Source organism: Pocillopora verrucosa, chromosome 3 (genome assembly GCF_036669915.1).
Source record: "Pocillopora verrucosa isolate sample1 chromosome 3, ASM3666991v2, whole genome shotgun sequence".
In the NCBI taxonomy this organism is placed as follows: domain Eukaryota; kingdom Metazoa; phylum Cnidaria; class Anthozoa; order Scleractinia; family Pocilloporidae; genus Pocillopora; species Pocillopora verrucosa.
In genome coordinates, this window is record NC_089314.1 from 22,443,763 (window position 1) to 22,470,698 (window position 26,936).

At 38.1% G+C, this 26,936-nt stretch overlaps 4 protein-coding genes and 1 non-coding gene across 6 annotated transcripts in view; 2 read left to right on the forward strand and 3 right to left on the reverse strand.

Annotated features, from left to right (window-relative positions):
* Window positions 1-1,012: 1,012 nt before the first annotated feature.
* LOC131798049 (uncharacterized) lies at window positions 1,013-3,208 on the reverse strand. The gene is made up of 3 exons (XR_010717023.1): window positions 3,152-3,208; window positions 2,691-2,994; window positions 1,013-2,569 (listed from the first exon to the last, which is right to left on the reverse strand). It is a non-coding gene; the product is annotated as an uncharacterized protein (transcript).
* Window positions 3,209-8,063: 4,855 nt separating this feature from the next.
* Window positions 8,064-14,835, reverse strand: LOC131798000 (dehydrogenase/reductase SDR family member 1). The gene is made up of 11 exons (XM_066163235.1): window positions 14,682-14,835; window positions 13,620-13,755; window positions 13,273-13,327; window positions 12,354-12,500; window positions 11,943-11,981; window positions 11,721-11,761; window positions 10,798-10,930; window positions 10,388-10,522; window positions 9,831-9,909; window positions 9,308-9,388; window positions 8,064-8,383 (listed from the first exon to the last, which is right to left on the reverse strand). Exons 2-11 carry the CDS (start codon window positions 13,742-13,744, stop codon window positions 8,253-8,255), a joined length of 966 nt encoding a protein of 321 aa, XP_066019332.1. The 5' UTR covers window positions 13,745-13,755; window positions 14,682-14,835; the 3' UTR covers window positions 8,064-8,252.
* Window positions 14,836-14,912: 77 nt separating this feature from the next.
* On the forward strand, window positions 14,913-22,874 carry LOC131798001 (dehydrogenase/reductase SDR family member 4). The gene is made up of 12 exons (XM_059115663.2): window positions 14,913-15,111; window positions 15,629-15,809; window positions 15,924-16,001; window positions 16,664-16,687; window positions 17,253-17,323; window positions 17,677-17,731; window positions 18,097-18,231; window positions 18,578-18,633; window positions 19,162-20,486; window positions 20,572-20,725; window positions 21,738-21,758; window positions 22,694-22,874. The coding sequence occupies exons 1-9, from the start codon at window positions 14,987-14,989 to the stop codon at window positions 19,274-19,276; spliced, it is 840 nt and encodes a 279-aa protein (XP_058971646.2). The 5' UTR covers window positions 14,913-14,986; the 3' UTR covers window positions 19,277-20,486; window positions 20,572-20,725; window positions 21,738-21,758; window positions 22,694-22,874.
* Window positions 19,690-20,384, reverse strand: LOC131798005 (EKC/KEOPS complex subunit TP53RK-like). Its single transcript, XM_059115667.2, has one exon. The coding sequence runs from the start codon at window positions 20,382-20,384 to the stop codon at window positions 19,698-19,700; it is 687 nt and encodes a 228-aa protein (XP_058971650.1). The 3' UTR covers window positions 19,690-19,697.
* Window positions 22,875-26,795: 3,921 nt separating the features above from the next.
* Window positions 26,796-26,936, forward strand: part of LOC131797998 (transient receptor potential cation channel subfamily A member 1) — a 35,145-nt gene continuing 35,004 nt past the window's right edge. For both annotated transcript variants that reach the window (XM_066164416.1, XM_059115660.2), the window contains exon 1: window positions 26,796-26,932. The gene's annotated coding sequence lies outside the window, so the exon portion shown is untranslated. The remainder of the gene's footprint in view (window positions 26,933-26,936) is intronic.

Here is a 26,936-nt window from a genome sequence, read left to right on the forward strand (position 1 = left end):
ATGGAAGCTCAATCTGATTTAACCTAGATTCACTTTGCCTAGCTTGGTCATTGTAATTGGATAGTAAAACACGAGGCGAAACTTACTCAATTAAATTTTCCTGCTATTACAAAGTCATGGCCTCTTACGCTCCAGTGTCACAGAAAATCGAGGGTTGGATTTCGGTCTTTTATATAAGGCTCTTCAGGATTACTCTCTTGTCGACATACGATATTTGGCGTTGGCTGAGTTCAGTCGACTCGCCTCATATATCAAAAACAGCGGACTGTCGGCCATTAGGTGTTTTCAGCTCGAGGTGAAAAGAGTGTCGCTTAAATTTCCGTTTGAACGATCGACTCCAATGGCTTGCGTTTCACCACCCCAACTATTACTCACTATTTTTTACTCAAAAAATTGTACTCAAATCACGAGGAATTACTCTAGTGTCCATCTAACTATTGCCTGTTCCCGGCACTCGGTTTTTGGGGGCGAGTGAAAAAGATGGGGGAACGAGGGAAGTACGACATGGGAACTAAGCAGATACTCCTCTACAGATCGACGACAATTTTGGCGCATCCGCGAGCGCTTCCCCTCCCCTTTTTTCATCGATTGAAAGCCTTATACAATCTTATCAGTCAGATAAGGAAGGAATGAGACCCGAGGTTCACAAGGCCCCTTTTTCATCGGTTTAATTGTCACAAGTAAAGAGATCGACCCAGTAGTTTTTCCTTGACTCGTTTTTTGATTAACAGAGCAGAACGATCAACGCTACACCCTTAATTTGCTAAGGAGCAAAAGCTTCCCAAAGGACATACCGAAACAAACCTCTTTTAATTCTCCTGCCTCTCAAATAATTTTCATGTCCATCCATTCCTCGCTGGTTTTCGTACACATAAACCCCCCCCCCCCCCCCCCCCCCACACCTCCTGGTGAGTTATTGGATCATAAGGAACAAGTGGCATACTTGGTATTTGGTTGTCCATTAGCAAACGAAATATTTTAAAGAAAAATAATGTTTATTAGTTAAGTGCATCTTAGTCCGTTTTCCTACGTATAAAAACTTGTAGCATTGACCAGTTACAAAAAGCTATAACGCCGAATGCGCAATGAAGACATTTGATGATTTGTTTAGCAAAACTCGTCTAATCTTTGGTTATTGTCAGTATTACAGCTGGGCTTACATATAAACCGACACCTCATTAGTTTTTGCAGAGAATTTTTAGGCTGGGAAATACTAGGCGACACGAAAGAGGAAAGGTCGCGACAATTCACTTCTTGTTCAATGGGGATGTGGAAGTCTCTCATCCTGCCACATCTTTTTTTTGATCCGAAACAAGTTGCACAATTTTTTTAAGTGGTTTGAATTAGAATGTGGCGCGCGTAACAGGATGTCGTTTTCCAATCAGGCACCAGTGCCGTAACACGATCGGTGTCCTTATAGATTCGGAGCCCCCAGCCCATTTCCATTACCTCAATGTGGCAAAAACTGAGTTTATGGTCATTAGCTCGCGTCAAAAAATGCAGTCTTTAAATGACAAGACAATAAATGTTAATGTAGAGGGCGTCAAAATAAACCAAACAGATCATAGCAAAGCTCTCGGACTGAACATAGATGAAAACCTATATATCCTGGAAGGAACACATACACGCAACTTCAAAAAAGGTCGCTTCCAGTATCGGTGCACTTAAGCGAGTCAGACCTTTTATTTCAATGCATATCCCTATCACACACACATTTTGACTACTGCAGTGTTGTTTGGGATGGCTTGTCTCAACAGCTGTGTGAGAAACTACAAAAACTACAAAATCGCGCTGCTAGAGTAATTACTAAATCAAGTTATGATACGAACTCTAGCTATCTTCTCAACTCTCTCAGCTGGGATAACTTATCAGTCAGAAGGACGAAGCAAAAGGCAAATTTAATGTACAAATGCGTTAATAAGCTCGCCCCAAATTATCTTTGTAACATGTTCACTCCGAGAACTCTGCCCTTTGATCTTCGTGACGCAAGTCAAAAATTGTACTTGCCGAAACCAAGAACTGACTACCTGAAGTGTAGCTTCAGTTATAGCGGAGCTTCTCTTTGGAACGATCTTCCTGAGGATATCCGCACTACAAAATCTCTACGCAACTTCAAGAGAAGAATTGATAAATGGCTCTCTGTATCGGACTCCACACGGCAAATTTGTAAACCAGTTAATAGAAAATTTTACTTAAGATAAATTTCTCCTTTGTTTTCTATTGTCATACTGATATTTTTACCGTGTTTTAAATAAATTTTTCATTCATTCATTCCGCAATCGAATAAGGCGCCCCTCCATCGAAAGTATGATTGTAACAACTAATTTTTTGAAGCAACGCATGTGTACCAGTTTGTCACAGAGCCCTGCCGTAGTTAGATGTCGCCTAATATTTTCTTGATTACAAAGAGGAAGTTTAGTAAAGTGAGTGCAAGTTCAGCAACTAACAATTCAGTAATAAATGGTTTATCCTCTACGATTTCCCTTGGCGCGTTGTCGGTCCCTGTTCTTTCTAGCCTGTCCTTTTTGGTGCTTATTCGAGGTACTTTTCCGAGCATTTTTGGTGTGTTCTGAAAAAAAAAAGGCAAATGTTGAGAGAAAGGAATCTTCCCTGATATTTTTTCTTCATAACAAGAAAAGAAAGGAGTTTTCATTGACTGAATGAGCACTTTTGATACAATTATCACTTGCCTGCACCCCCTGAACTCTTTCTCGATTTATTTCTGCTCCTTCCGGCCTTTTTGGCTTGGTTCTTGGCCCTTTTCTTAGCAGATTTGATTGCACTCTTTGACAAATATCTCCCTACCCACGGCCAAATCGGCGCGCCACTCGCCCCAGGGAGAAATAGGGAGGAAGACTGGACACTTATCTCGCCGTCATGTTGTCCCGCGTTGAACCAAGTGCTACCGAGATGCATAAAATCTGCAGCAATGCTCATTGCAGTCAGAATGTAGATAAATTTTAGGAACAGCGATCCCATTTTGACGATCAAGAACTGTAACAGATAACCAAAATAAAAAGAAAATTATTGAAACAAACAATTATCCGGTACAAAATAAAAATGATATGATTAGAATGATTAAAAAATAGGCTCAAACGTTAGCCTTCGGTGACAAAATATTCATATTTTAATCCGTGAACAAACTACTTACCTCGTTCACCGTTCTTTGCTCGTCCTTCTACTCTCACCTATCTTCAACAAATATGTGCAGTAGAGTGGTGACAACTAAAGCTCTTTAAGGCTTTAAAGGTTTCTCCCTTCACGTGATAGCCGGAAGTAAAATCTCGTTGGTCGGAAGTTACTTCGTTTTGAAGTGTTTCTAAAGTTGCCTTAGAGACACCCACGCAACAATTTCTTCCGTTGCAGAATTAAAAAAGCTAAACTTGCGCTAGAGCTAATACAGTTGAAGTGCAAACGTGCCGAAAGGTCAAATAACTGAAACCATACACTGAAAGACCTGAAACGCCCAAATATTTTTTAGACTTCCGCTTTATAACCACTCTATTATTTTCATGTAACCTACATAACTTTCGGGCCGGAGCTTTTACCAAATTCACTTATTTGGTTAGACTGAATGAGGAGTTCACAACGTGGACAGTTCTTAACGCCGGTGTCATTAACGCCGTTGAAGACTGCAGATTTTCATGACGGTGACCCTTGACTTAACAGTGGTGTGTGGAAAAATAGGAACAAGGTCATTATATCGGCCCAAGTGTCTGATATACCGGTAGCTTACCCTCTTGGCCCCCTGGTGGTACCGTTTTAGGTCAAATATAGCAAAAATGATTACTTGCTAATATCTATCAGCACTTGTGGGTTTGATCATTATAGATACCGCTAAACCATGAGTAAGAGAATAATTTATTACCTCACTCCTTTGATTTTTTATTCTCGAAAATGCATCTTCTTTGATGCGTAAGAAACCATTCGGTCAAACTCAGATTTATAGCGTCTATTTTGTTACCGAGATCACTTAGACGAAATTGACCAATCACATTACAGAAAATGAACAGTGGAAAAAAAAAGATAGAAAAAGGAAAACAAATCAAAGAAAGAACTGTAGAGTAAAGCAAGCAAAGAATGACTCGATTCCTGTAATTGATAACCCTTTTGGTGTTACTGTTAGAAGAATTACTCCCTAACACTCGGTTGAATTTTCTTTATTTCCTGGTTGAGCTCCTGGTACAATTCTTACTCTCGGGAACTAGCCCAGTATTGACCTTATTCACCGCAGTTCAACTTACTTCTTTCGACGTAAGTCCACACTGTTCTACTTTGCTATATTCTCTGATTGATAGATACTGTGCACCAGCTTATAAAGGTGACACCAAAGGTGACACTTCTAAGCTGTCTATCTTCTTACGTCGCGATCGCTCCGTTTCAGCCAGCAAATCACGTTAGAGTACTCACGACAGTTCCTGCATACTAAGTATGCACCTTCGAATTGTTTACGCAATCACAAAATCATCTTCTACCTTAAATTTCTTGATTTTACGGTTAAGACCGGCCAGAACGAAGGCAAGATTGATAATATACAAATTATAATTAACCTATTGGCAGAACTGAAATTACGCTGGAAAAGATAGTTTACGAGAAAATAGCCTTAGAAGATTGTTATATAACAACAGAGTAAACAGAAAATTCGGAGAAGAAGGGGCGTCAAAAGGTACCGCCCCTAAGAAAACTACGTGTTATTCGCATAAGTTAAATAATTACAAATTCAGTGCGGAGATGAAAAAGCATAAGCTATTTACAATCAGTCACCTTTTTAAGAAGAGGTGTTGAAGGTGTTAACTTAAAATTTAACAAATATTCTGGAATCGTGAATTTGACTTAGAATTTGACCAAAAAAAACCAGTCTGATAGTAATCAATAGTATAAGAAGTAGGAGTTTCCAGGAATTCCTGTGCGAGGTTAACTTTTACCAGAGAGATTTACAACTAGAAAATTGACATAATTAAAAACATAGCTTATCACAAAATAGTACAACAAGATCTAATCACCGTAGAAACGGAGCATCTGTTTCCGTACTAAATTCAAAACCGTAATAAGAAAAAAAGGTGAAAGAAATTGTACTTAGATGAGACCGCCAAAAGGAATAAGAAATAATCAGCCTGTAAATTTTTTATCAAATGGCTTAAAGTAATATTATATTTCCATTCTTTTTCCCAACACCAATATAAGGAAACCCTTACAATATTTCAGATTAAATATAGTTCTATTTTTATCGTTTAACACTACTAACTTCGGAAACAGTAATCACTCTGTTTCTAATTTCGTTGTATTTTGTATCACAGGGGCACGTGAATTGTGCAATTTTACCATAATTATGACATAAAGAGAAACCATTAGTCGATAATTGAATCACCTAAAGGTCTTAATAAATTGTTGTCATCGTCTAACTCCCATCGGTAATATTGAGTATCTTCATGTAAAGGCACTGAGACAGGAATGAGATCAATATCTTGGGAATTAGTCAGCAAATGTTTTCATTTCTTATAACTAAAATTCGGAGACTTTAAACGAAAAAGGACGAAAGACAAAGGAAAATAGACAAAGGCACTTTCGTGATTCGAAGTATAATACAAGCTTGGACAGGGAGCTGTGTTTCTGATAGGATGAAGTAATAACCCTTTGCATTAATTATAAATTATGAATTATATAAATTTGCAAATCTTAACGTGGAAAATTCCATTGTTCGAAGCTAATCGAGCGGCTTTTCCCATAAATCCTGAGTGATCCAAGTATTCACATCAATGTTGTCATAGAGAAATATGTAGAGAGATGAACACCAAACGTGAATTTATCATCTTATCAGCGGAGTTTCCCTCTTTTGATCACGATATTGATTTAAATCAGATTTGCCTAAATTGAAATTCTTATTTTGTTTTTTTGCGTTTTTCTCTGAAAATGTTATTGCAGTAAGGAGTATGGTGTATATCGTATTTGTACAAATATCGGTAAAGTTTTTAGGAAATAAATTTGACCGCATACATATAGGTGACCGTGCTCTTTCAAGAACAAAAGATAATTGTACCTGTTTAGCTCATCCATTGATTGAAAAACAATTCTATGTTCTGGGAATGCATTCGCGCTTGTTCGCCTGATTACGCGATTTTTATGCGCAGTGCAACACTGAGGAATCACCTTTAAGCAGTTTGTTTGCCATTAATTTGGGTTTGTAATATTTATCTTTCTTCTAGTTCGCTGAAGGGTAAACTTCAATTGTAGTCGAATGACAATAAATAAAAAAAACGCTCTACAGACCTCACTCATATCACCCTTGGCCTCACGTGATACCAAAATGCACAAAGCCGAGCAAATCATTTCATCGGTTCCGTTGAAAACAGCTCGCTAAATTAAACAGTAAAATTATCTTTTTTTAAAGGCAGTTTTTTTTATCAAAGTTTCTATGATACGCTGATCACATTTTCCTGTTTTCTCTACAAGGAAAAGTTAAGATTTTTAATCACGCAGACGAGGGGCGATGATGGAGTGATTTTGAATGTAGCGTCACGGGTCAAAATCGGGTGAAGTTCGGTATTCTATTTTTACCCCCTTACACTCGTAACCCTTTTATCCTTTTTACATTTCCATGACATATGTGGCTTCCTCTTCTGTTATATAGGAGGCAGTAGCCACAATAATATTTAGCGATCCGAAAAATGGTGCGCAGGAGGCGAGGCCCCACTTGACGGCAACAAATTCAGTCTTTATTTTGCAATCATAATTTGTAACGTGTTCGGGAATCAAAGTACTTTCCACTCGAAGCTCATTTCGTCGCTTTCAAGGTTGAACTAACTAATGTTTTCCAAACCAGGTACATTCGCTTTTCATTTTGAGGTTCAAAAAATATATTTCAATCGGGATGGAATGGAAAAACCAACTTGGAAAATCTCAAAGCAGTCAATTGCTAGGAAATTTTGCTTTCCAAGCCATTTCTTTACCGACACATTGAATTTAATTACACGAATAGTCAGTCACGCAAATAGCTGTCACAACATCATATGCGCACTTTGCAATATCTACCGTGTCCTTTCTTCTAATCGGGCGCATTGTAACTAATGCAAACTAACTCAAAGGTTAAGACAAATCAAAATAATTTCAATCCTCTATTGGCAACACCTTTAAAGCATTTCACTGTAAGAAGAGTTAGTTTTGGGCTGCAGCACTGCAGAAAATTCTTCAGAATCTTTGGGATGGATACAGATCAGCAGTATTCTAGAGCTTGAACGTGGTGATGGACTGAATATAGGAATCAAGGAATACTTGTTCACGTCTTATCATATTTTTTTTGACTCAAAGATGGATCAAGGGTTCGAAGTCCCTTGTTCGATAGTACAACGTTCCACTGGGATCACGATCCCATGAATTACGACGATCAATGTTTCTTTTGTACAGTATACTCGGCAACCTCGTTTCCAAGGTCCTCTCTCTTCCTCACTTGAGAAAGTACCCTGGTTGCGGCTGATCGCAAATCGAGCGAGGGCTTTTGCGAAACACTTTTTCTATGCAAACCTTGCTTATTAAAATAAGTGCATTTTTTCAAATGCTTGACTGACTTTTAAATCACGCACCACGTTTCTTACAACATTTTCGTAATGATTTCCTCACTCACGTTGTGAATCTATGAAAGAGCTAACAGAAGGGAGGTTGTGCGCGAAACTGCCCTAAATCTACCTTAAAATGGAGATGATGGATTTTTTTAAATTGAAAACCATTTTTATTCAGTGACTTAACGCCATTAGAAAGCGAAATTGCGCTAGTTTTGCTTTGATTCGCTCCAGTTTTAGTTTCCCTGTTATTTCGCCTACGCAACTATGTCCTCGTGGTTATGTTGTCCAGCAAAAGGCGAAAATCGTATACCATTGATGATGCTGAAAAAGATGCCTTCCGCCATAGACCTCTTTTTTTCAATTACGCACTGGACTGGGTTTCTCTCACCACACGCTACATAACTCTGTCATGGCTCCAACTCAAAACTCTAGTTAAAAATAACGGATACCTTATTTTGATCTGCTTCAAAATGTCGGGCTATAATTCAAGGACTTCAATTCACAAGGTTGTTCCAAATTTTCCCCATTTATTTATTAAAATTTATATTACCATGTTATCATAATCACCTACCGATGACAATATACCCCCAATCACCAATATAAAATCTCCTTACTCATCAGCCACTATTTCAAATAGCGATTTCATTTTTGTAATTAAACACATGTTGAGCCGGTGGGAGTCGATCAATCACGTGATCAGAGTTTGTGAGTTGCAGCTGCCACTAACCAGGCCGGGACATAGACAAACTCAGGCATCATCCAGGCGACAGAGGGGTAGGACCTCTCCAGATGAAACTTCACTTGACGAATGGACAACGGTTGAGTTCCTACAAGAAAGAACCAAGATTTCCTCTTGTTTGTACTACTACAAACTGAATTGCTCAACTATGACATAGTTAGTTGTTGAGCTTCTCATAAGCTGTGATTTCTGGTACACAGAAAGTGGAACAATTTCGAAACAAAGTCACGTATCTTTCATCCTTGGATACCCTTCAGGGACAAGAATAATAATAATGATTACGCTGATGATGATGATGATGATGATGATGATGATGATGATGATGATGATGATGATGATGATGATGATGATGATGATGATGATGATGATGATGATGATGATGATGCAGATGCTGATTATGGTGATAACAAAATTGAGAATGATAATGAGGAAGGGGGCGGGAACCCACGATGGTCCAACATCTCATCCAGGAGGAAACATGTAACTACATCATGTTATACGATAAGCTGAATTATACTGAATTTTTTGATTGGCTCTTACATATGATCTATTAGAGGACAGGTACATCGAAAGCGTCAAAATTATCAGCATCTTAGATTCTATGTTGCCTTATGCTTGTACAGTAATAGATCACTAAAGACATCAAATGTCTTAACCCTTTGACTCCCAGAAGTGACTGACATGTAACTTCTCCCTATAATATCCTTATGTTTTTCAGCAAAGGGTTAATGAGAATACTCAAAATTATCAGGTAGAAGTTGTCATCTTGATCTTACACCAAAGTCTCGTGGCTGATTTACAAAGAATTGTGTAGCAGCTAGAGGGGAGAATTAACGATCAGATCTTAGGTGCTATAGGGTTAAGAACATCAGTGAAACACTCGGCTGCGCCTCATGTGTCACTTTTTTGTTCTAACCACATTTTGACAATATCTCTGATCTGTCACTGTACAGACAAACGACAACATGGTATTTATTTTGAAATTTCTTTCCTATTCTGAGAGTCCACATACCTCCAACATCTTTGAAACCGTATTCTTTGGCCAACTCTGCCACTATTAGAATCCGACCAGTCTTTTTCAGGATATCGCTATCTGAAAAGGGTAATCAAATTTCAGACGTCAGAACAAACGAAGAAGGCGTGTGGCATGAGGGGTGCTTTTACAATGTAGTCGAAAGCTCTCATATCAATTTGTAACAACTCTTGAAGAATAATAACGTTACAATGAAGAATGAAGGATGATACTTTTCTTGTGTCATCGCGAGGGTGGAAAAAAAAGGAAAAATCTATTGAGTCTTCATAACGAAGCGAACGTAATAATTCCGTGCTCCGATACTCAACCACTGGATTTCAGAGGGCGTTGTGATTAGCTAGGCCATTTCTAGATTGATATGAGATACGCGTCTGGCAAACTGCAAGGATCAGTGAGGTCGAGAGTAAAGTAAAACCAGACCATGAAATACAACGTAACTGAGCGAAACCTTCTGTATGAAAACTGTGTTGCGCAATACTCATATAGACAATGATGGGAGTACCTGATGCAAGCCACGCCACAGCTTTGCCGGAGAACGTGACATCTTCAGCGTCTTTGAAAATTGTGGCGGCTTTACTTGCCTAAAAAACGTAAGACGGAAGAAATACTTGCATACTCAGAGCCGGCAAGCAGATTGTCACAAGCTTTGTGGCACGAGAAGTGAAGCAGCGAAAAACGAGCCCACGAGGCGCTTGGCTTTGCAGATCGCACCCGGCACAGAGTTAATGACATCCAATTCACAAGCTATTTAACAGTTTGGTTATGACATCGAGATTCCTATCCCGTCATAGCTGATAAATGCTGAGCCCGTGCAAACCATGGATTACAACAAGTAGTCAATGACAATGCACCAAAGATAAGGACCGCACGAGGCGCGGGAAAACGTGGGCGACCTGGTCGCATTTGATTGGTAGAGGGGGTGGCTCTCGACTTCCAGACCAATCACAGCGCGAAAACTTATGCACTCGTGGAATACTTTTGACACTCAATTCAAAATTGCTACCGCTCCTGCTCCTGCCCTAACCTCTCTTAAACATAACATTTATAATTAAAGAGTACCTTTCCTCCTTGATCCGCTTTGCTGAGAATCAAGTCCGTCACAATCTCAGTTTTCACAGCTCCTGGCCACAGAGAGACACACGCCACGTTCTGTTTGCGTAGTTCCACAGCCATGTCTGCAGCCATTCTGTCCGTCTGGGTGAAATGAGAATATTACGATAAGACGGTTGAGAACATCTTAGTTTGTTAATCATGCTGCCGGTACTTAATTCGGCAAATATGGGATAATGTCTTAGCAAAGTCGCTGAAACCGGCAGAAACCATTGAAATAACTTTCAATGTACGATATAATAGCACAAATATGTTGTGCAAGGGAAGGGAGGGGAAGGGGCAAGAAAAGGGAGGGGAGGGGGAGGGGGGAGAGAAGGGAGGGGAGGGGGGAAGGTGGTAAGAGAAGGGGGGGTACTTACTGCAGCTTTGCCGACGCCATATGCAACATTAAAGAGATATCTTAAGCCTCCAGCTGATGACACATTGACAATGAGCCCTTGTTTTGCTGGAACCATCATCTTAGCTGCATGCCATGCAGCCACATAACTGGATCTTTAATGGGAAATAAATCAACAGAGAAGTATAAGTATCAGGCAACTCAGTCAGTGACTCAGTTCATCAAGTTATGGTCTGTCATTCAGTTGATGAGTCAAGCAGTTGGTCTGATCAGTAAGTTGGTAGACACCTAAAGTCACTGAGTCATTCAGTTTATCAGTCAATCAGTAAGTCAGCCAGTGGGACAGTCATCCAGTCTTTCAACCTTCAGTCATCCTGTGAGTCAGTTATATGGTCAGTCAGTCGGAGAGATAGTCAGATAGTTAATCCGTACGTCTGTCAATCAGTTGGTCAATCAGACAGTTGGTCAGACAGTCAGTCAAACTACAATATTTCATACTTTGGAAGGGCTACTCAAACTAATTTAGCTTTAGTTTGTTTTATTTCATGAATTGAACTGGAATCATATTCAATAAACAAGGATAATTAGCAACTGCTACACAATTGCAGTGCTAAATATACCTGGCAAATAAGTGCTCAGTATTTTCTCTGTGAAATCATACCTGCCATCTTTGATTTTTACAGAAGCAGAAGACTGGAACAAAAAAAATAAATTTGCTCCAAGCGGGTGTGAGCGACAGTCAAGGATGGAGACAGGAGAGGGCTGACAATGTCTTTCTACCTTTTCCCACAACCTCCCACTGTCCCACTGTTACTCCAATTCTAAATCAGGCATCTCCAAGAATATACAATTGCAAGTTTGTAACATCAGTGAATTGGCCCTCAGTACTGCAAGCTAGATATAACTTAAAAACACTTCTCATAAAGAATTAAGATCAATAATTACCTTAAGCCCACATTGTTGACCTCATCCCACATCTCCACTGACTAGATAAAGGACAAAGATGGGGAGTCAATCATTTTTTTTTTAAGACTTCATCCTATATATTTTTAGGTTTTTTTAACTATGCCTTTAAATAAAATGCAAACTAGCTAAGAGTCTGAACCAAACTTGCAAAAGCTGTTTCATTAGACAGTCTTCATCAGGAGAAGTATTATTTTGACTGACCTGTTCATAAAATGGTTTCCCAGCACTCTCCAATATAGCCTAAAGGTGAAGGATAACAAGTTAATGAATCAGAAGTGCATCGTGATACAGTTCCTTTAAAAGTACTCCCAGCCTTAAATAGTAATGCAAGGCCACAAAACAAGGGAGGTGTGAGACAGGTCCTGTTCCCTATTTTAATCTGCTATATCCAAAAATGCATTGCACATGCTCATGAATACAGGTGAAGTATGGATAGTGGATTTTTATTAAATCTATCTAGATTATCACAAATACAGTACACTAACTTTCTTCAAATAGTGATATGCACAAAATTCTCTAATCCTTCACCTCAGTATGGACACTGATATGTTCTGTTTATAAAGTGGATGACAGCTGTTATGCACTTACTTATTTATCACAGATATGCATCACCTTTACTCCTTTGTAAGCATTGTTCACAAGAACATCCAATCGCCCATTTTGTTCTTGACTGACTTTTTCAAACAATTTTTTTACTTCCTCATCATTTCCATGGTCACACTTGACAGGAATACATTGACCAGTACTCTCCTGACCAATCTATGGTAAATTTACAAAATTCATACTGTATTAACCCTTTACACCCTAAGACCAGTTTCCATATTCTCCACACTCCAATCAATCAATTTTCTCTGTTACTGACAAAGAGAATTCATTTAACAATCAAAGCTACTAAAGTCCATGATAATTCTCTTTATTCTCATGACTTTAATGAATGATTTAGCAGAATTATGGTAAGGAGAAATTAGATGCTGGTCACTCTTATGCATGTATGTTGATGATGACAACCTAATAACTTAACAGGCATAGGGATGCTTTTCTTCTTGTTGCAGGGGCCTACTTCCCCATTCCTTCCTCAGTGCATTTATTATTATACTTGCAGCTCATATTTTATTTGCTCTCCACACAATGATTAGAGAAAAAAGATGACTATTTTTAACCTATATATGCCTTCATTACACAATTTAGTATCTCCAGGTGTAAGTTAGAAAGAATAAGTATGACAATTTTTTTTTGTTGAAGTGAGAAAAGATATGAGAACATACAAAAGCAAATACCAGAAGGGAGCCCTTTTCCTCTGGTTGGAAGATACTGTGAGAGTAAAGTGTCTTGCTAAAAACAAGGCTTGCAGCTGGACCTCTCAATCCCACCTCCTGTCCTAAGCATGCCCATTCGATCAACATACTGCTTTCACTTAATGGTGATTTTCAGCTTAATAATGTACGCAAGATTTCACAATCTACTGTAACCAATGTGACTAGAACTTTACACTGGAATGAAATTCAAGCCACTGTCTCTTTTTTGCAAATACCTCTTCAGCTGTTTCCCTCAATGACCCTTGCTTGCCTTGTGCAGCATCAAGAGTCCTGCCTGCAAATTCAAGTAAGGATGAGTGTCTAAAATGTATTGTCTGTCCAACCCTTTCCTTCAGACAGAATACAAAATTGTTTAACAGATTCCAAAAATTTGCCGCAGTAGTTATTTATCCAAGCTAGTCATGGGAAGTGATGTCAGTAAGTATCTTTGACAGTCCATGTATAAACTGTCAAACAGTCTCCTTCCTTCATCTGTTTTATGTTCCACTTGTAGAGGAGGTAAAATTAAGAGAGAATCAATCTTGAGTATACCTTTTCTAACTGAAAATTCTATTTTTTTTACTTGCCTGTGATATAAACAGTAGCTCCTGCCTTGGCCAACATCAAAGCAATACCTTTGCCAATTCCCCTGGAAGCTCCTGTCACAATGCATACTTTTCCTGTTAAAGAAGGCAGCTCGGACGCCATCCTGTCTTGAACTACAGATAGAAAAATTGGAAATAGGGCGTCAGCATTTACTCAAGGTTACTTTTGTTTTGCTTTGCCCTGCTTTCCTCTCCCTTTGGTCTTGAAATCTTATGCCACCTCAACCAGACAGTTGCAAACCTTACACCTACTGGGCCTTGCCAAAATGAATACTTAAATTTTGGTTTCATGACAAAAAACACTCTACTCAAAAAATCATCCTTGGCCTCACATTTCATCGAATTATTTCATTTTATTCATGATCATGAAGCAACATCGCACAGAATCACCAATAGATTAGGCTGGCTGTGGGCAGTCCCTTGAAAGATGTCAACCTATAGGGGATATACATCATGAGACCTCAAGTTGTTCCATGTACTCTTCATCCAAGTAGTCAAAGCACTACTAAACAAAAGATCACATAGCTTAAAGAATCTGAACATGGCCAACAAGGTGCAACGCAGTGTTAAAAAAATTCACTTCAGTTAAATGTAGTTTATTCAATGTATAACGAGCATGCGGAGGGTAAAAGTAGAAGACTTCGATATTATCACTCTAACAGTCACATCATTTGCTAATTTTCGAGTAGATGATTCATTCTCAAAGGCTGTAAATTTGTCTTACGTAACAGTGCCTGGCATCTTATTATCAGAGAAAGTCACGCAAACAAGAACAGGCTATCAGAATATCATGTACGGGCTTTGCAGCGCCTTTTTTTTCTTTAATTGAGTGCATCGTGGCCAATGCAAACGAACACGAAGGTACAGCAATGTTTACACAAAGCAAATCATTTAAATCCTCTTTAGACAACATCTTGAGCAGATTTCAACACATTTGGCTGTGAGAAATTGAGTTCTGAGCTGCAGCGCGTCTTCAAATCTTTAGAATAGGTAAAGATCAGCAAAATTATAAGAATAGGGAACACATATTTACGCCTTACCTGAAGTTTTTTCCACTCAAATATCGAAAAAGAGTTCGAAGCACTGTAGTCACGAGCCTGCGAAATAAGATCACCGAATGGATGTTTGTTTTTTTGGAGTATAGTCGGGTAAAAGTAAGTCATTTCCGTAGCTACGACTTTCGTCCGCCTACCTTCGACTCAACGTCTTGTGCAAAGGTGTGACTTGATTGGTGGAAAACAGTCGGAAATTTCCGGTAGTTCGATTTTAATTCCCTTCAGAGTAGGGGTAGGTGAACTTTCCTTAAACAAAATTGGTACATTAACGTACTGCATATCGTCTTGGAATGTCACGGCGGGTCTCTGTAAGTAGATTTTCTGGAACCTTGAGGTCTCTGAGAATGAGCACAACTGCAGCCTCGAGTCGTAGCTTAGAAGGAAAAGTCGCTGTTGTAACGGCATCAACAGAGGGGTTGGTTGATACAAGTGTTCATGCTACATGAATGGGAGCGAAATGGTCTGAAGGCAGTTTCAACGTAATTTACAAATGACTTCGAGTCAACTTTAGTTCTTGTGTGTTTGAGTTAAGCATGACGATTCGATGTTATCCGACTTTTCCTGGTCTAGGTAGAAAACAGTATAGCACAGAAAGAGTTGTTCCCAGCTAGCTTGGATTCACTCTATTTTAGAGCTCTTAGTAGGCGGCGAGGGGAGGGGGGTGGGTTGGGTGCTGGTGCTGGTGCAGAGAGGGTCCATAATGTAAAGTTATACTCATTGTTAACACTGATCTCTGCTCAAACTTTTGACACATCAAGTAATAGGCTTGGATTGTTAGTCCACTCTTTTTAACATCGTGTTCCTTAAACAAAAACATTAATTGCTGAACGTTTTTAAATAGTGAATTACATATTTTCATTATAAATCAGCACAAGTCACTTGTAGTTTGATTTTTGCCTAGTAATGTGAATAATTACCAAGTATTTTCTTAGGATTGGGTTTGCCATTGCTAAACAACTTGCTCGTGATGGTGCAAAGGTTATGATCAGTAGTCGCAAACAAGACAAAGTTATTGATGCTGTCTCTAAATTGGAGAAAGAACAAGGTTGTACAGTGAAAGGAGTTGTGTGCCATGTTGGGAAAAATGAACATCGTAGGAATCTTATCAAAGAGGTACTATTCAAAGTGCTAACTTCTGATAATGTATGCGGAGAAAACATAGTATTTATAATGAATGATATTTGATAATGATATTACTATGTTTGTAACAAACATTTCCCTCTACAGACATTGGATACTTTTGGAGGAATTGACATCTTGGTTTCAAATGCTGCTGCTAACCCTACATTTGGACCAATCCTAGAGGTAATACTTGACTTAACCATCATTCTAATGTGAGCATGAAAAGGATTGTTTTGATGATAATGATAATGACAATGAGAGTAATGGTGCTGGGAGCATTTTGATTGCTGTGAAAACCACAGTCATGATGATGATAGTAATGCCAAGATGGAAAAAGGGCTAAGATTAAAAGGTTTGAAGCTATACTGCTTTCAGTTTCATTTTTGTGCATGAAAAACAATGGTACTTGTTTCGTGGTTATATTAATTTTGTAATGGAACACTTTTTTATCAATATGGAAAGTACTATGAGTAACAGGGATCCTTTGGTTTTGCCTAATCTTGATCTGTAATTGTATCAGAAAACTAGTAATGCCATCTCAACCAGTCAGACTTAAAACTGAAATCAATTGTGACTTAAAAGATCAATTACATTTTCATATGTTCCATGTGTTTTTTACTTTAATTTTCTTGGATCACGTTCTCATGGGGTTTTTGTGATTTTAATCTTTTTTCGTGATTGCATGGCCATTATAAGTGACTTCTTTTGATTTTACAAAACCTAATCCTATTGTGCTCTAAAATGAGAGGAACAGCATGCTTCAAGGAAAAACTATATGTTACAGAATGATAAAAATTGGTCATGTTATGAAGTATCGTCTATACCTATGATATATTTTATTTCAGACACCAGAGGAATCATGGGAAAAGGTATTATCATTTTTGTGAAGATTATACATATTGATATATTTTTTTGGCATACATATGTGCATTAGTTTGTTAATGACATGTTTAAATCAGCTCTTGCCTGCAAGTAGGAATAGGGGGGGCAGAGGAACTAAAAGGGAAAGAGAAGACAAATGCACTGCTACCTAAATATGTGTGGTTGTCAGTAGTTAATATAACAAAGCAATTCAAAGAAGGTGACTCTATGATTGCTTGAAAGTGACATAAAAATTTTCTTTGAAAAGTAATCTCAAATGAGCCACATGGTTTGAAAATTTTTACAATTATCTGGGGAGGAATATCTGTGGAACCTCTCAAGTCCACAACAATTTCATCTTCAATTGGCTCCCCCTGCACACTTCAAAGTTCCTTTGTTGGAGCCTAACCTTTTACTGTATTATAATAATTAACCAATGAAGGTCAATTTTAGAGCACTGCTTAATTAAAGTGTAACAGACTTTAAAGTCATCTTAAATTGTGAAAACTGTCAAAGTATCAATTTCCTGGTCTTTCTGTTCATTTTGTTTTTTTTGGTCTTTTGTTAATACAGATTTTTGATATCAATGTGAAGTCAGCTTTTCTTCTGGCAAAAGATGTTGTTCCATTTATGAAAAAGAGAGGGTTTGTATACTGAGTCCCAATTTGAGATATTGGTATAATGGTGGCACCATAGTTTAGTTGACCCTTTAACCCCTAAGAGTGACTAGCATCTAATTTCTCCTTACAATATCACCACTGAATCACAGATTAATGTCATGAGAATAAAGGAAATGATCACCAATGAAAGAACTCTTGATTGTTAGACAAATTCTCCTTGTCAGCACCTTAGTAAATATACAGAGAACACTATGGAGAATATGAATGTTAGGGTTGTTAAGGGTTAATCTTAACTGACTTGTTCCAGTTATCAATAATGAAGATAATTTGAGATGCGGTTTATCTAAAGACCAAATTTTGTTGCTTGTTTATTTCAGAGGTGGATCTATAGTGTTTGTTTCATCCATTGCTGGGCTCCAGCCATCCCTGCAGGTAGATATAACCCTTTTCAAACTTAATTGCCCTACAAGACAAAACTTGGTGTGAAAAGTATGCCATTCTTATAAGTTTGTTTTAATTTATTCAAACATTGATGAATTTGAGACCCAATCTTCAGTTTTAGTTTTGAGCGGCTTTGAAATACTTTGTTTTTCAAATAGTGTGAAAAGTGTGACTTACTAGTAGTCATACTTAAATCAAACCCCCAAAAAATTACTTTTAAAGTAACTTTTAAAAAGTTACTTTAAAAAGTTACTTTAAAATTACTTTAGTCAACCTTAAGATGGAAAAATAGGTCATTATTTATGGCTGAAAAGCATTTTTGATTATTCAGTATCTTAATGCCATATTGGTTTCAGGGTCTTGGTGCTTATAGCGTTAGCAAGACAGCTCTGCTTGGTTTGACCAAGGTTCTAGCCAATGAATGTGCTCACATGGGAGTGAGGGTGAATTGTGTTGCACCTGGGATCATCAAGACAAAGTTTAGTGGAGCAGTAAGTATTCAAATGTCAGAGCAATCTACTTTAGTTACATTTGCCCTTTTATTGCAAATAACCATGAGACAAAAATAAAAATGAAATTCATCCAGATGATGTGACATCTATGAGCCAGAAGAGGATTGTTTTCTGAAATGTAGCAGAAAAGCTGGAAATGATAATGTTTGTACTGGTAAGTGGGATTGAGACAAAAGAAAAAGAAAACGAGAGGGGCTGGATAAAAAAATGAACAAAGAAATAAATAAATGCATGATCACTATGATCTGACTTCCTTCCTAGGTGGTTTAAAACTTGACTTGTATAAGGTAAATAAAAATAGACATTGGGATGTTATTTTTTGTAGCTTTGGCAAAGTGAGTCCTTAACTGAAGCCGCACTTGCTCAAGTTCCCTTGAGGAGGTAGGAGTTGTGATTTACTGGAAAGAATTACTCAATCTTTTTCTCCCAGGATCTCTTTATTAACCCTTTACACTCTAACATCAGTATGCACCTTCTCCATACTGTTCCCTATGTATTTCTCAAGGCACTGTCAAGGAGAATTTGTCTAACAATCAAGAGCTTCTTTAGTCAATGATCATGTCCTTTATTCTCATGACCATCATGAGCAATTCAGTGGTGATATTGTAAGGAGAAATTAGATGCCAGTCACTCTCAGGGGTCAAAGGGTTCATTCTCTCTTCTGTCTTTACATTTATTATAATTGTAGCTCTGATAAATTGGTAAACAATATCCACATGTTGATAATACTCTATCTTCTCATCACCTTTCTGTTTGATATTGTGGTGATATCAGTGCTGGAGAAATCACTTATTGATCACTCTTCAGTGAAAGGATGTATACAGAATGATTGTAATGTTGTAAACAACAATTTGCAAAATTGTCCCAGTTCTGTAAGTGAGATATGTTGTATCTGTTTGTTGCTTTCAGGCTTGGTGAGTCAGAGGATATAGGAGGTGCAGTATCTTTTCTATCCTCTGATCAAGCATCGTATATCACTGGAGAAACTTTAGTTATTGCTGGTGGAATGCATTCAAGACTGTGATTTTAATTTAGATTAAAAAAGGACTAAATTAATAATTACTGTTAGTGATCTCATTGAAGAGACCTTTGGTAGAATATTTTACCTCGCAAGAGAAAGCTTTGAAGGTGATTTTGTGAAAACTTTGGATGTGATGTATGAAGGAAGCACAGTTAAATAAATGTAAAAAAGGGGAAAACTAATGAAATGAACTTGAGTCACAGCAGACAAGATTTATGTCTTTGACACTGGCATGTGATGGCGTTTATTATTCATTTGGTCACTTCTGGTGGTGAAAGGGTTACGCTAAGAATCCTACAGTTTTCATAATGGTGTCACTTTCAGTTCCAACAAAAAGAGCCATATAGTAATGAGATGTACTTTGACCAAAGTTTTGTATTTTTTCCGAACTTTGGTAATAAACCTGAAACTGTAGAAGCATAGTTCACCCCACCATTGTCCTCTTTCGTCCACGCAACCTCACTTCATCCAGTTTCTTTATTATCTCTCCAGCCTTGTTTGCTTTCCCCTTGTAACTTTCCAAAACAATCTTGAACAGCTGCTCAGTGTTTGGATGAGTGCTGAGGAAAGCCCTCTCCAAAACGTAAAGATCAACGCCTTTGTCTTCTGTCAGTGATGATATAAAGCTCAGTCCGAAGTCAATCAGAATGATATTTTCAAACCCTGACTTTATCAAGACGTTTGAAGTGGTCAAATCTCCATGAATACAGTCCACGTTGTGCATTACCGCCAATGTAGAACCAATTTTTTCCGCAAGACTTTGTAAACTTTGCTCAGATGCATCAGAAGGGCCATCCAGAAGCTCGTTGATGTGATCTCTGGCTGTCACGCAATTTTCGATTTCTTCCATGTAGATACAATGAGTAGTGTAATCAACATAATAAACGGCTGGAGTGCAGATTCCTGCTTTCCTGCAACGAAGCATTGATCGTACTTCTTGCGTAGTCCTTCGATGGGTGAGCTTTTCGTCTAGAGAGGGGTGCCTGTAACATTTTGAAAACCTTTCCTTCACTATAGTCTTCTTGGTGTAAAACTTCGTTCTGTAGACACGTGCCTCTGCGCCTTGCTTCAACAAGCCCCAACCTTCCATTGGAGACGCCATTTTGGACATGGTTCACGAGCCTTCGTGCGGTCAGCGTGAGCCTGTGAAGTTCATGCACAGTTAACTGTATTCGCCGCCATCTTCGCAACATAGAACCACGGTATTTTCGTTGTAAGTTTAGCTTAATCTCGTCTTATTTTGCCATCGTTTACAGTATACATAATTTCAACTTTGCTTTATCTTCGAAATTCCACAGCACTCCAAGATGGGTGTACTGCTAAGGATGAGGAATCACTTTCAACAAAACAGCCATATAATTTACCGAGTGGTTTACGATTTGCGATTCCTGATTGCCGGTTTTCTGGTTACTGGCTACGGAGTTGGAAAGATTGTTTCTGCTTCACAAAAAAGTAAGTTTATATCTTATTGAAGGGTGTATTTTGATCTTTGAATATTTGACAAGGCATTGATTAGATCTTGTACCGGTTTGAAGGCTGCCTAGACGGGTAGGCAAACTCGTCGAAAATATAGGACTGTGTGAACAGATCTTATGTGTTACCATCACATGAATGTTAGAGGAAGAATTTTCGCTTTTCCCAAAATTATATTCTTTTGGTTCCGATTTGTTTCGCAGCAGACTCTTCGGGAAAAACACTACAAGAAACGCGGGAATGATATTAATTGGAGCAAGGTTCTTCTCCCGTATAGTCTGCTGGAAAGCAAATCATAGTATTGCGCTGGAATGAAAAAAGAAATTAATTGGAGCAAGGTTCTTCTCCCGTATAGTCTGCTGGAAAGCAAATCCTAGTACTGCGCTGTGGATAGCTAGTCAAAGTTTGGTGAAGCACAAAACCAGGGGTAGTTGTTATAAGTCTAGAAGTGAAAAATTTTCTGCAGTTTAGTCTTATTTTAAGTTACAAACGTTGTGTTGCTAGTTAAAAAACAAAACAAAACAAAACAATGATAGTGCTGTCAAACAGTTTGAAAGTAGGAGACAGGTGAGAAATAGAGGTGGCCAGGTTATAGTGGAAGCCATGTTGTTCTATTAGAAAAATTTTACCAAACCTGGGAAATGTTCACCTAGAATGTGCCAGGAATTCCATGAAGGTCATGTGAGTCTATGGGTGCATTCTGAATGTGAAATCCAAAAGCATATCTATACTTGTTACTGACAAATTTTGCATTCATTTCTAATCCATAAATGGACAATGGCTGCTTTCCAAATATTTTTTGATGGCTCTTCAATAATTGTACAGTTTTTCATTAGCACTTATGGTTTAATGAGGTAAAAATAGAGGGCTAAGGATGGCAGGAAAGTGATGGTGATTTGGCCTGTTAACTGGCTCTTTTAAAGAGCTCTGAGCTATGCTATGATTATGGTAGTTTAAATAACTATTTGATATCTCTTCTCTTTTTTTCCAGAGGAAACTGGTAAAAAAGGAGGTAAGCATAGAAAACATTTTTTTCTTTCAGTACTGGTGTTATGAATGATATTCTATGAAAGATTTGAATCTTTTCAATGAAAGCTGTTTCAGAGCATATTTTGGGTATTTAATAGTGAAGTGCCTAAAAGTGTTAAAGGAGGCCTTGGTAACTGGGCTGGTAGGTCAGGGGGGTGTAATGATAAGTTTGGGTTAAGAAGTCCATTTTATTGCTTCAACATAAAATGAGCAGTTACACATTCAAAATATGGTATAAAAAACTGACTATAACCCAAATGCACACATCGTTGTATAATCATTAGGATCATGCTCATTGTGACAAGTTCAATTGCATGTACCTATGTTCTCTGCTTCCATACAGCCTGGTAATTTATGCCGGCATACTACTAACAGTATTTTGCCCTCTGTTCATGTGAAAAGAAAGTCAACCAGATAATATTTCCATTCAGCTGCTATTTGTATTAGTATTAAATTTCAGCTTGCCTCCTTTAGTTAACCTCCCTGTGATATTTATCAGTAGTTTCATCCTGGTGATTAAGAGAAAGTGTTTATTGGAGATAATTTTGAGTTGTATAACTAAGATCTTGGTCCCAAAAATCAAAATATCAGCCACCCTGTCTATTGGGTATTGAAAGATTTCCAGGGATGAAGGAGATAAAGTGAGATCTTAAATACTAAGTCACTTGTGTGTATGTTGATAAAGGTCACCCATAGAGGCCCATGCTCTATTCATTTTATACTTTCAGCAAAACTAATTGATGAGGAAATTCTTCTTTCTCTGTAAATTAAATGACAAGAGGACAAATTAGGAGAAGAAAACTTCTCCATTTTTATGTCCTTTTAGTATTTGCAAGTAAATCAGCCAAGTCATGTTACATAGCCAATTTTTACACTGTCTAAGAGAGAGATTTAAAAAATATATATTCTGTTCATTAGGTGGTCACCACTGAAGTTTGACAACAAAATACAAGGCTTCTTCAGCCTTTGTTTCTAAATAAAGGAGCTGGATGTAAGATTGGGAGACTCCTGAGGATGTTTTCTTGGAGACTACTTTTGCTTTGTATTTTGGACTGAATTGACTTTGTGGTTGAAATTAAAATGTGATCTTTGTTTAGAAGATAGTGTTTACTTCTGCTTCCTGCCTGCTGTGTACTTAACCTGTAACTCACACTGCACAGGCATGTCCACTCATCCGAGATCTGAGACGGGGGGGGGGAGATGAGGAGGGACAGAGGATGTGTTGGAGGGAATGAGCTCTAGTGGCCGAGTTGGGAAAAAGAATTAAAGTGAAAAAACTCAAAATAGAGATATTAAAAAGAAATAAAAGATGGATAAGAAATTATTGATGCATGGAAGGAGCCTGGATGTGCGTGTTTACTTTCTTCACTGTGTTCCAGACTAATATGGCATACAGGCCAGAAGATTGGAAAGAAACAATTTCTATCTTAAATGAAGCTTTGCTCATCTCGTTTTAAAGATTGTGAATTTTGTTGAATATTGGTATCTTGTTGATTGGATAGTGTAACTGGAGTGGTTATTTAATCTTTCTTTTCTTTGAAAAATGGGTCCGCTAAGTGATGGGGAAAGAAGTTATATAGGGATGGCCTCTTAACTCTTGTGTGTTTAAAGGGTTTGGGAGACCATTTCTAGTAGTGCAGAACGGCTCAGAATGCGTAACCTTTTTCTAAAGCATGAGAAGTCGTCATTCGGTCATCAGCACGCTCATCACAATTTGCTAAAGGGGAAGATTTGAACTTTTTATGCACCTATGAAAGTTAAGAATTATTGATGAGTCTTACAGATTCCTTTAAGTGAGGTTTGCATAAATACATTTTAGGAAAAAAAGAAAGAGACATTCAAAGCAGAGAAACAGAAAGTTTTTGAAGTCGCATCCAAGTCACTCACTCAACGTCTATGTGTTCAGGGGCTTACAGGGCCTCAACGAAGTCCCTCCAAATCGCCCTGTTTTGGGACGAAGACGATACTAACATTCTTTATCTCTTCTAATGGTGTTCTCCATGTTCTTTGCGTCTCTCGTTCATCCTTAGTGCATGTCAGTACGGTTCTTGCTTATGCTCATTTTTAGCAGATGGCCAAGCCATTTCCACCTTCGTCTTGTAAGATGGTTCTCATAGTTTTTTTGCCCTGTGTCTTGAAGACAGTCTGACAGTGGAGATTTTATTTAGCCGGAAGACTGACATGATTCTTTTAACCCTTTACACCGGAACATCAACATGCATTTTCACCATGTTGTTCTCTATACATTTCCTTGTCTTCCCTCAAGTCCTGACGAAGACAATCGAGAGCTCCTTTTTCCTTTGTTGGTGATCAGTTCATTTTTTCTCGAGACCTTTGTATGATTCGGAGATGATATTGCGAGGGAAAATTAGTCGGTCTTAGGGGTCAAAGAATTCAAGCAAGTGGCGTGGAACGTAGCAAGCCGGCACACTGATCCAGTACCGATACTGTATTACTTTTATTAGCAGTACTCTGAAGAGCCGAAGTTTGTGGTTGTGGTAGTAGGGGCTGGATATCCATGTTGATCTAATGTGGACAAAAGCAGTCCTTGATTTACCTAATGAAGTGGGTGCTTCTGTCCCACCGGCCTGCGAAGGTTGATGACATTATCTAAATAAGCGAACTTGTTCACAAACTGTAGTGTTTAGTTGCTCATACATCCAGGTAAGAACTTTTGAAACTTCTTTGAATGGATGTAAGGGGTGAAAAAGCATCAAGACTCCGCTTTCAGGCCAAGGCAAGATATTATCTCTTGACGTGGGTGAATACATCTAGAGGATATGATATTATCATATAGACTGATGTGCTATACAAAGATTTTCAGCCCTGAGAAAAGCCGTAACACGTGAAAAATACGTTATTTTTCACGTGTTTGATATAGCCACCGTTAGTCACCTTCCAACACGTCAATCGCCTCTCGTGCCACTCGGTCAGGTCGATAAATGAACGGCGAAGCCTTCACCGTTGTTGTCGGAATTTTCTCGGATTACGGCTGCTAAAACACTGAAAAATCCGTATCTCTTACAAACAGTGACATTCAAACTTTCCTAGAAGGCGAAGAAAACCAAAATACATAAGAAAAACCGAAAGTTACGTTTTCAGTGGTTTTGGGAATGGTATTTCTCGCCGCTGAGAATGAAAATCGACAACTGGAAGATTTGCCCCAACTCAATTTTGGGTGTGTACCCGAAAGATTCTTCATGTCGGTAAGGAAAAAGTCGATAACTGAGAATTTGAACATTGAAAATTACGCCCATTGTTGTTTTCGTTATGATTCAAGGCGTTTTTCATCTTGAGCCCTAGCGCCAACACGGTTTTTATTCGGGAACTGTCGATCCTTTTACTTTCATTCGTAAATAAAGTCGAATTTTCTTATCATTAAATGGCTATGCGTTTATGTAATAAACAAAATAATACATGGTTGCTTGTAGACATGGAATTCCTCTTCTCATTTCGACTCGACATTGTACTCGCTTCCTGCGCTCATTCGTGAGCTATCGAGTTGAACACTCGAAGAGAGATTCCATATCGACGCCCGCCCATGCATTATTCTCTATATTTATTACATAATAAAGGTGTCTGGTATTATGAAATGAGTTGATAATGTGTATTGGCCACCATAACGACTTTCTTAAGCTGACTTTTCGAGCGTTAGCTCTTCGTCAGACAAGGGGCCAACGCTCGTAACGTCTGCTTTGAAACTCTTAACAGTGGCCAATTCACATTATCACCTCAGTTGATAATACCAAATTACTTTGTCATACTCTCCCAGAGATGTAGCTCCACAGTTTCTCTTGAAACTTACCCTTCATATATTATGATATAGTCGACTTCTGACTTGAAATATCTTCTGAAATGAAGAGAGGGCTGGGAATTCGTTCATTGTGAGTCGACGGCCAAAAAAAATGATAAAAAAACGAAGAAGGAATAAAGTTTTGGTCGCTCAGTGCAAGGCGAGGCCTTAGCGTTGGGGGAGAATTTGAACGACATTCTCTGTAGTCTATGAACAGTTAGCTGTCTATCTGATTTTAATAGTCAGTGTTTCTGAAGTGAAATTCAAGTGTCTTAATAACGTAAGAAGTCAAATTGTGGAAGGAATTTATCTACTTACAGTAACCACATAATAATAACCACTCGCACACTTAGGCAGTAATTTAAGTCATTAAAGGATCTCTCGAACTTTGATTGTCTTGCTACGCGAAAAGCAGACGTACGTTTGACAATCAGGATTGTTAGTCAGTTAGGTTCTCCTTCAAATGGGAATAAAAAGGAAAACGATGCCAGAATGATGGCTTATTTGGGGATAAACTCTGAAGAACTAAGGCAACGATGCATAAGCTGAAGACTGAATTGCCCTTTTAAAAGACGGATTCTTTTATAACTACTGCTGCTATAAGAATTTAAGGAAGATTTCCAGTAATAGAAGATAGATGATTTCCAGCCCTTAAAACAACAAAATAAATTATTCCATTTAGCCCCTCGTATGTTGGCAGACTTAATCACAGAAAGCCCTTTAATTTACCTTGTAACTGGTGCAAACATTTAAACCTGACATCAAATATAACCTTCAATTTATTTCATTTGTTTTGTTTACTCTTTTTTTTTCTGTTTTTTCCCTTTTTTGATAACTTGTGCTGAAATTTCCTTCCTTCTAATTAATTGGATATCAGCCTTCCCTGCCGATAAATTTGCAACGTTTTGGGCTTCATGTTTATAAAGCGACATAGAAATATATTTACTATGCGTAAGGTGTAAATAAATAAAATACAACAAAACTTCCGCACACGTATGTTCAGCTCTTACACCGCAAATACCGAATCCGGGTTTGCAGTTTGGAAATCTAATTACGTTTAGTGAGCCTATCAAATGTTTCGGTTGTGTTGTTCATATATAGATTCATTGTCAGCATGCACCTGTTTGGTTTAACTGAATGTCATTAACTTTATGATAATGTCTCGTCTTGTTTTTTTTTTCATAGCTTAGTTCAGGCAGTTAAATCATAGAAGTTATAATCGAAACTCTGGGCTTAGTATAAATTTTGATGATCTTATATTTCGCTCTCACTTTGGAGTTGTGAAAGGCATCTGTCGGCACATCATACGCAAGAAATAGGAATGGTGCTTAAATCGATGAAAATCCACGTTTTTTCAATTTAAGGTTA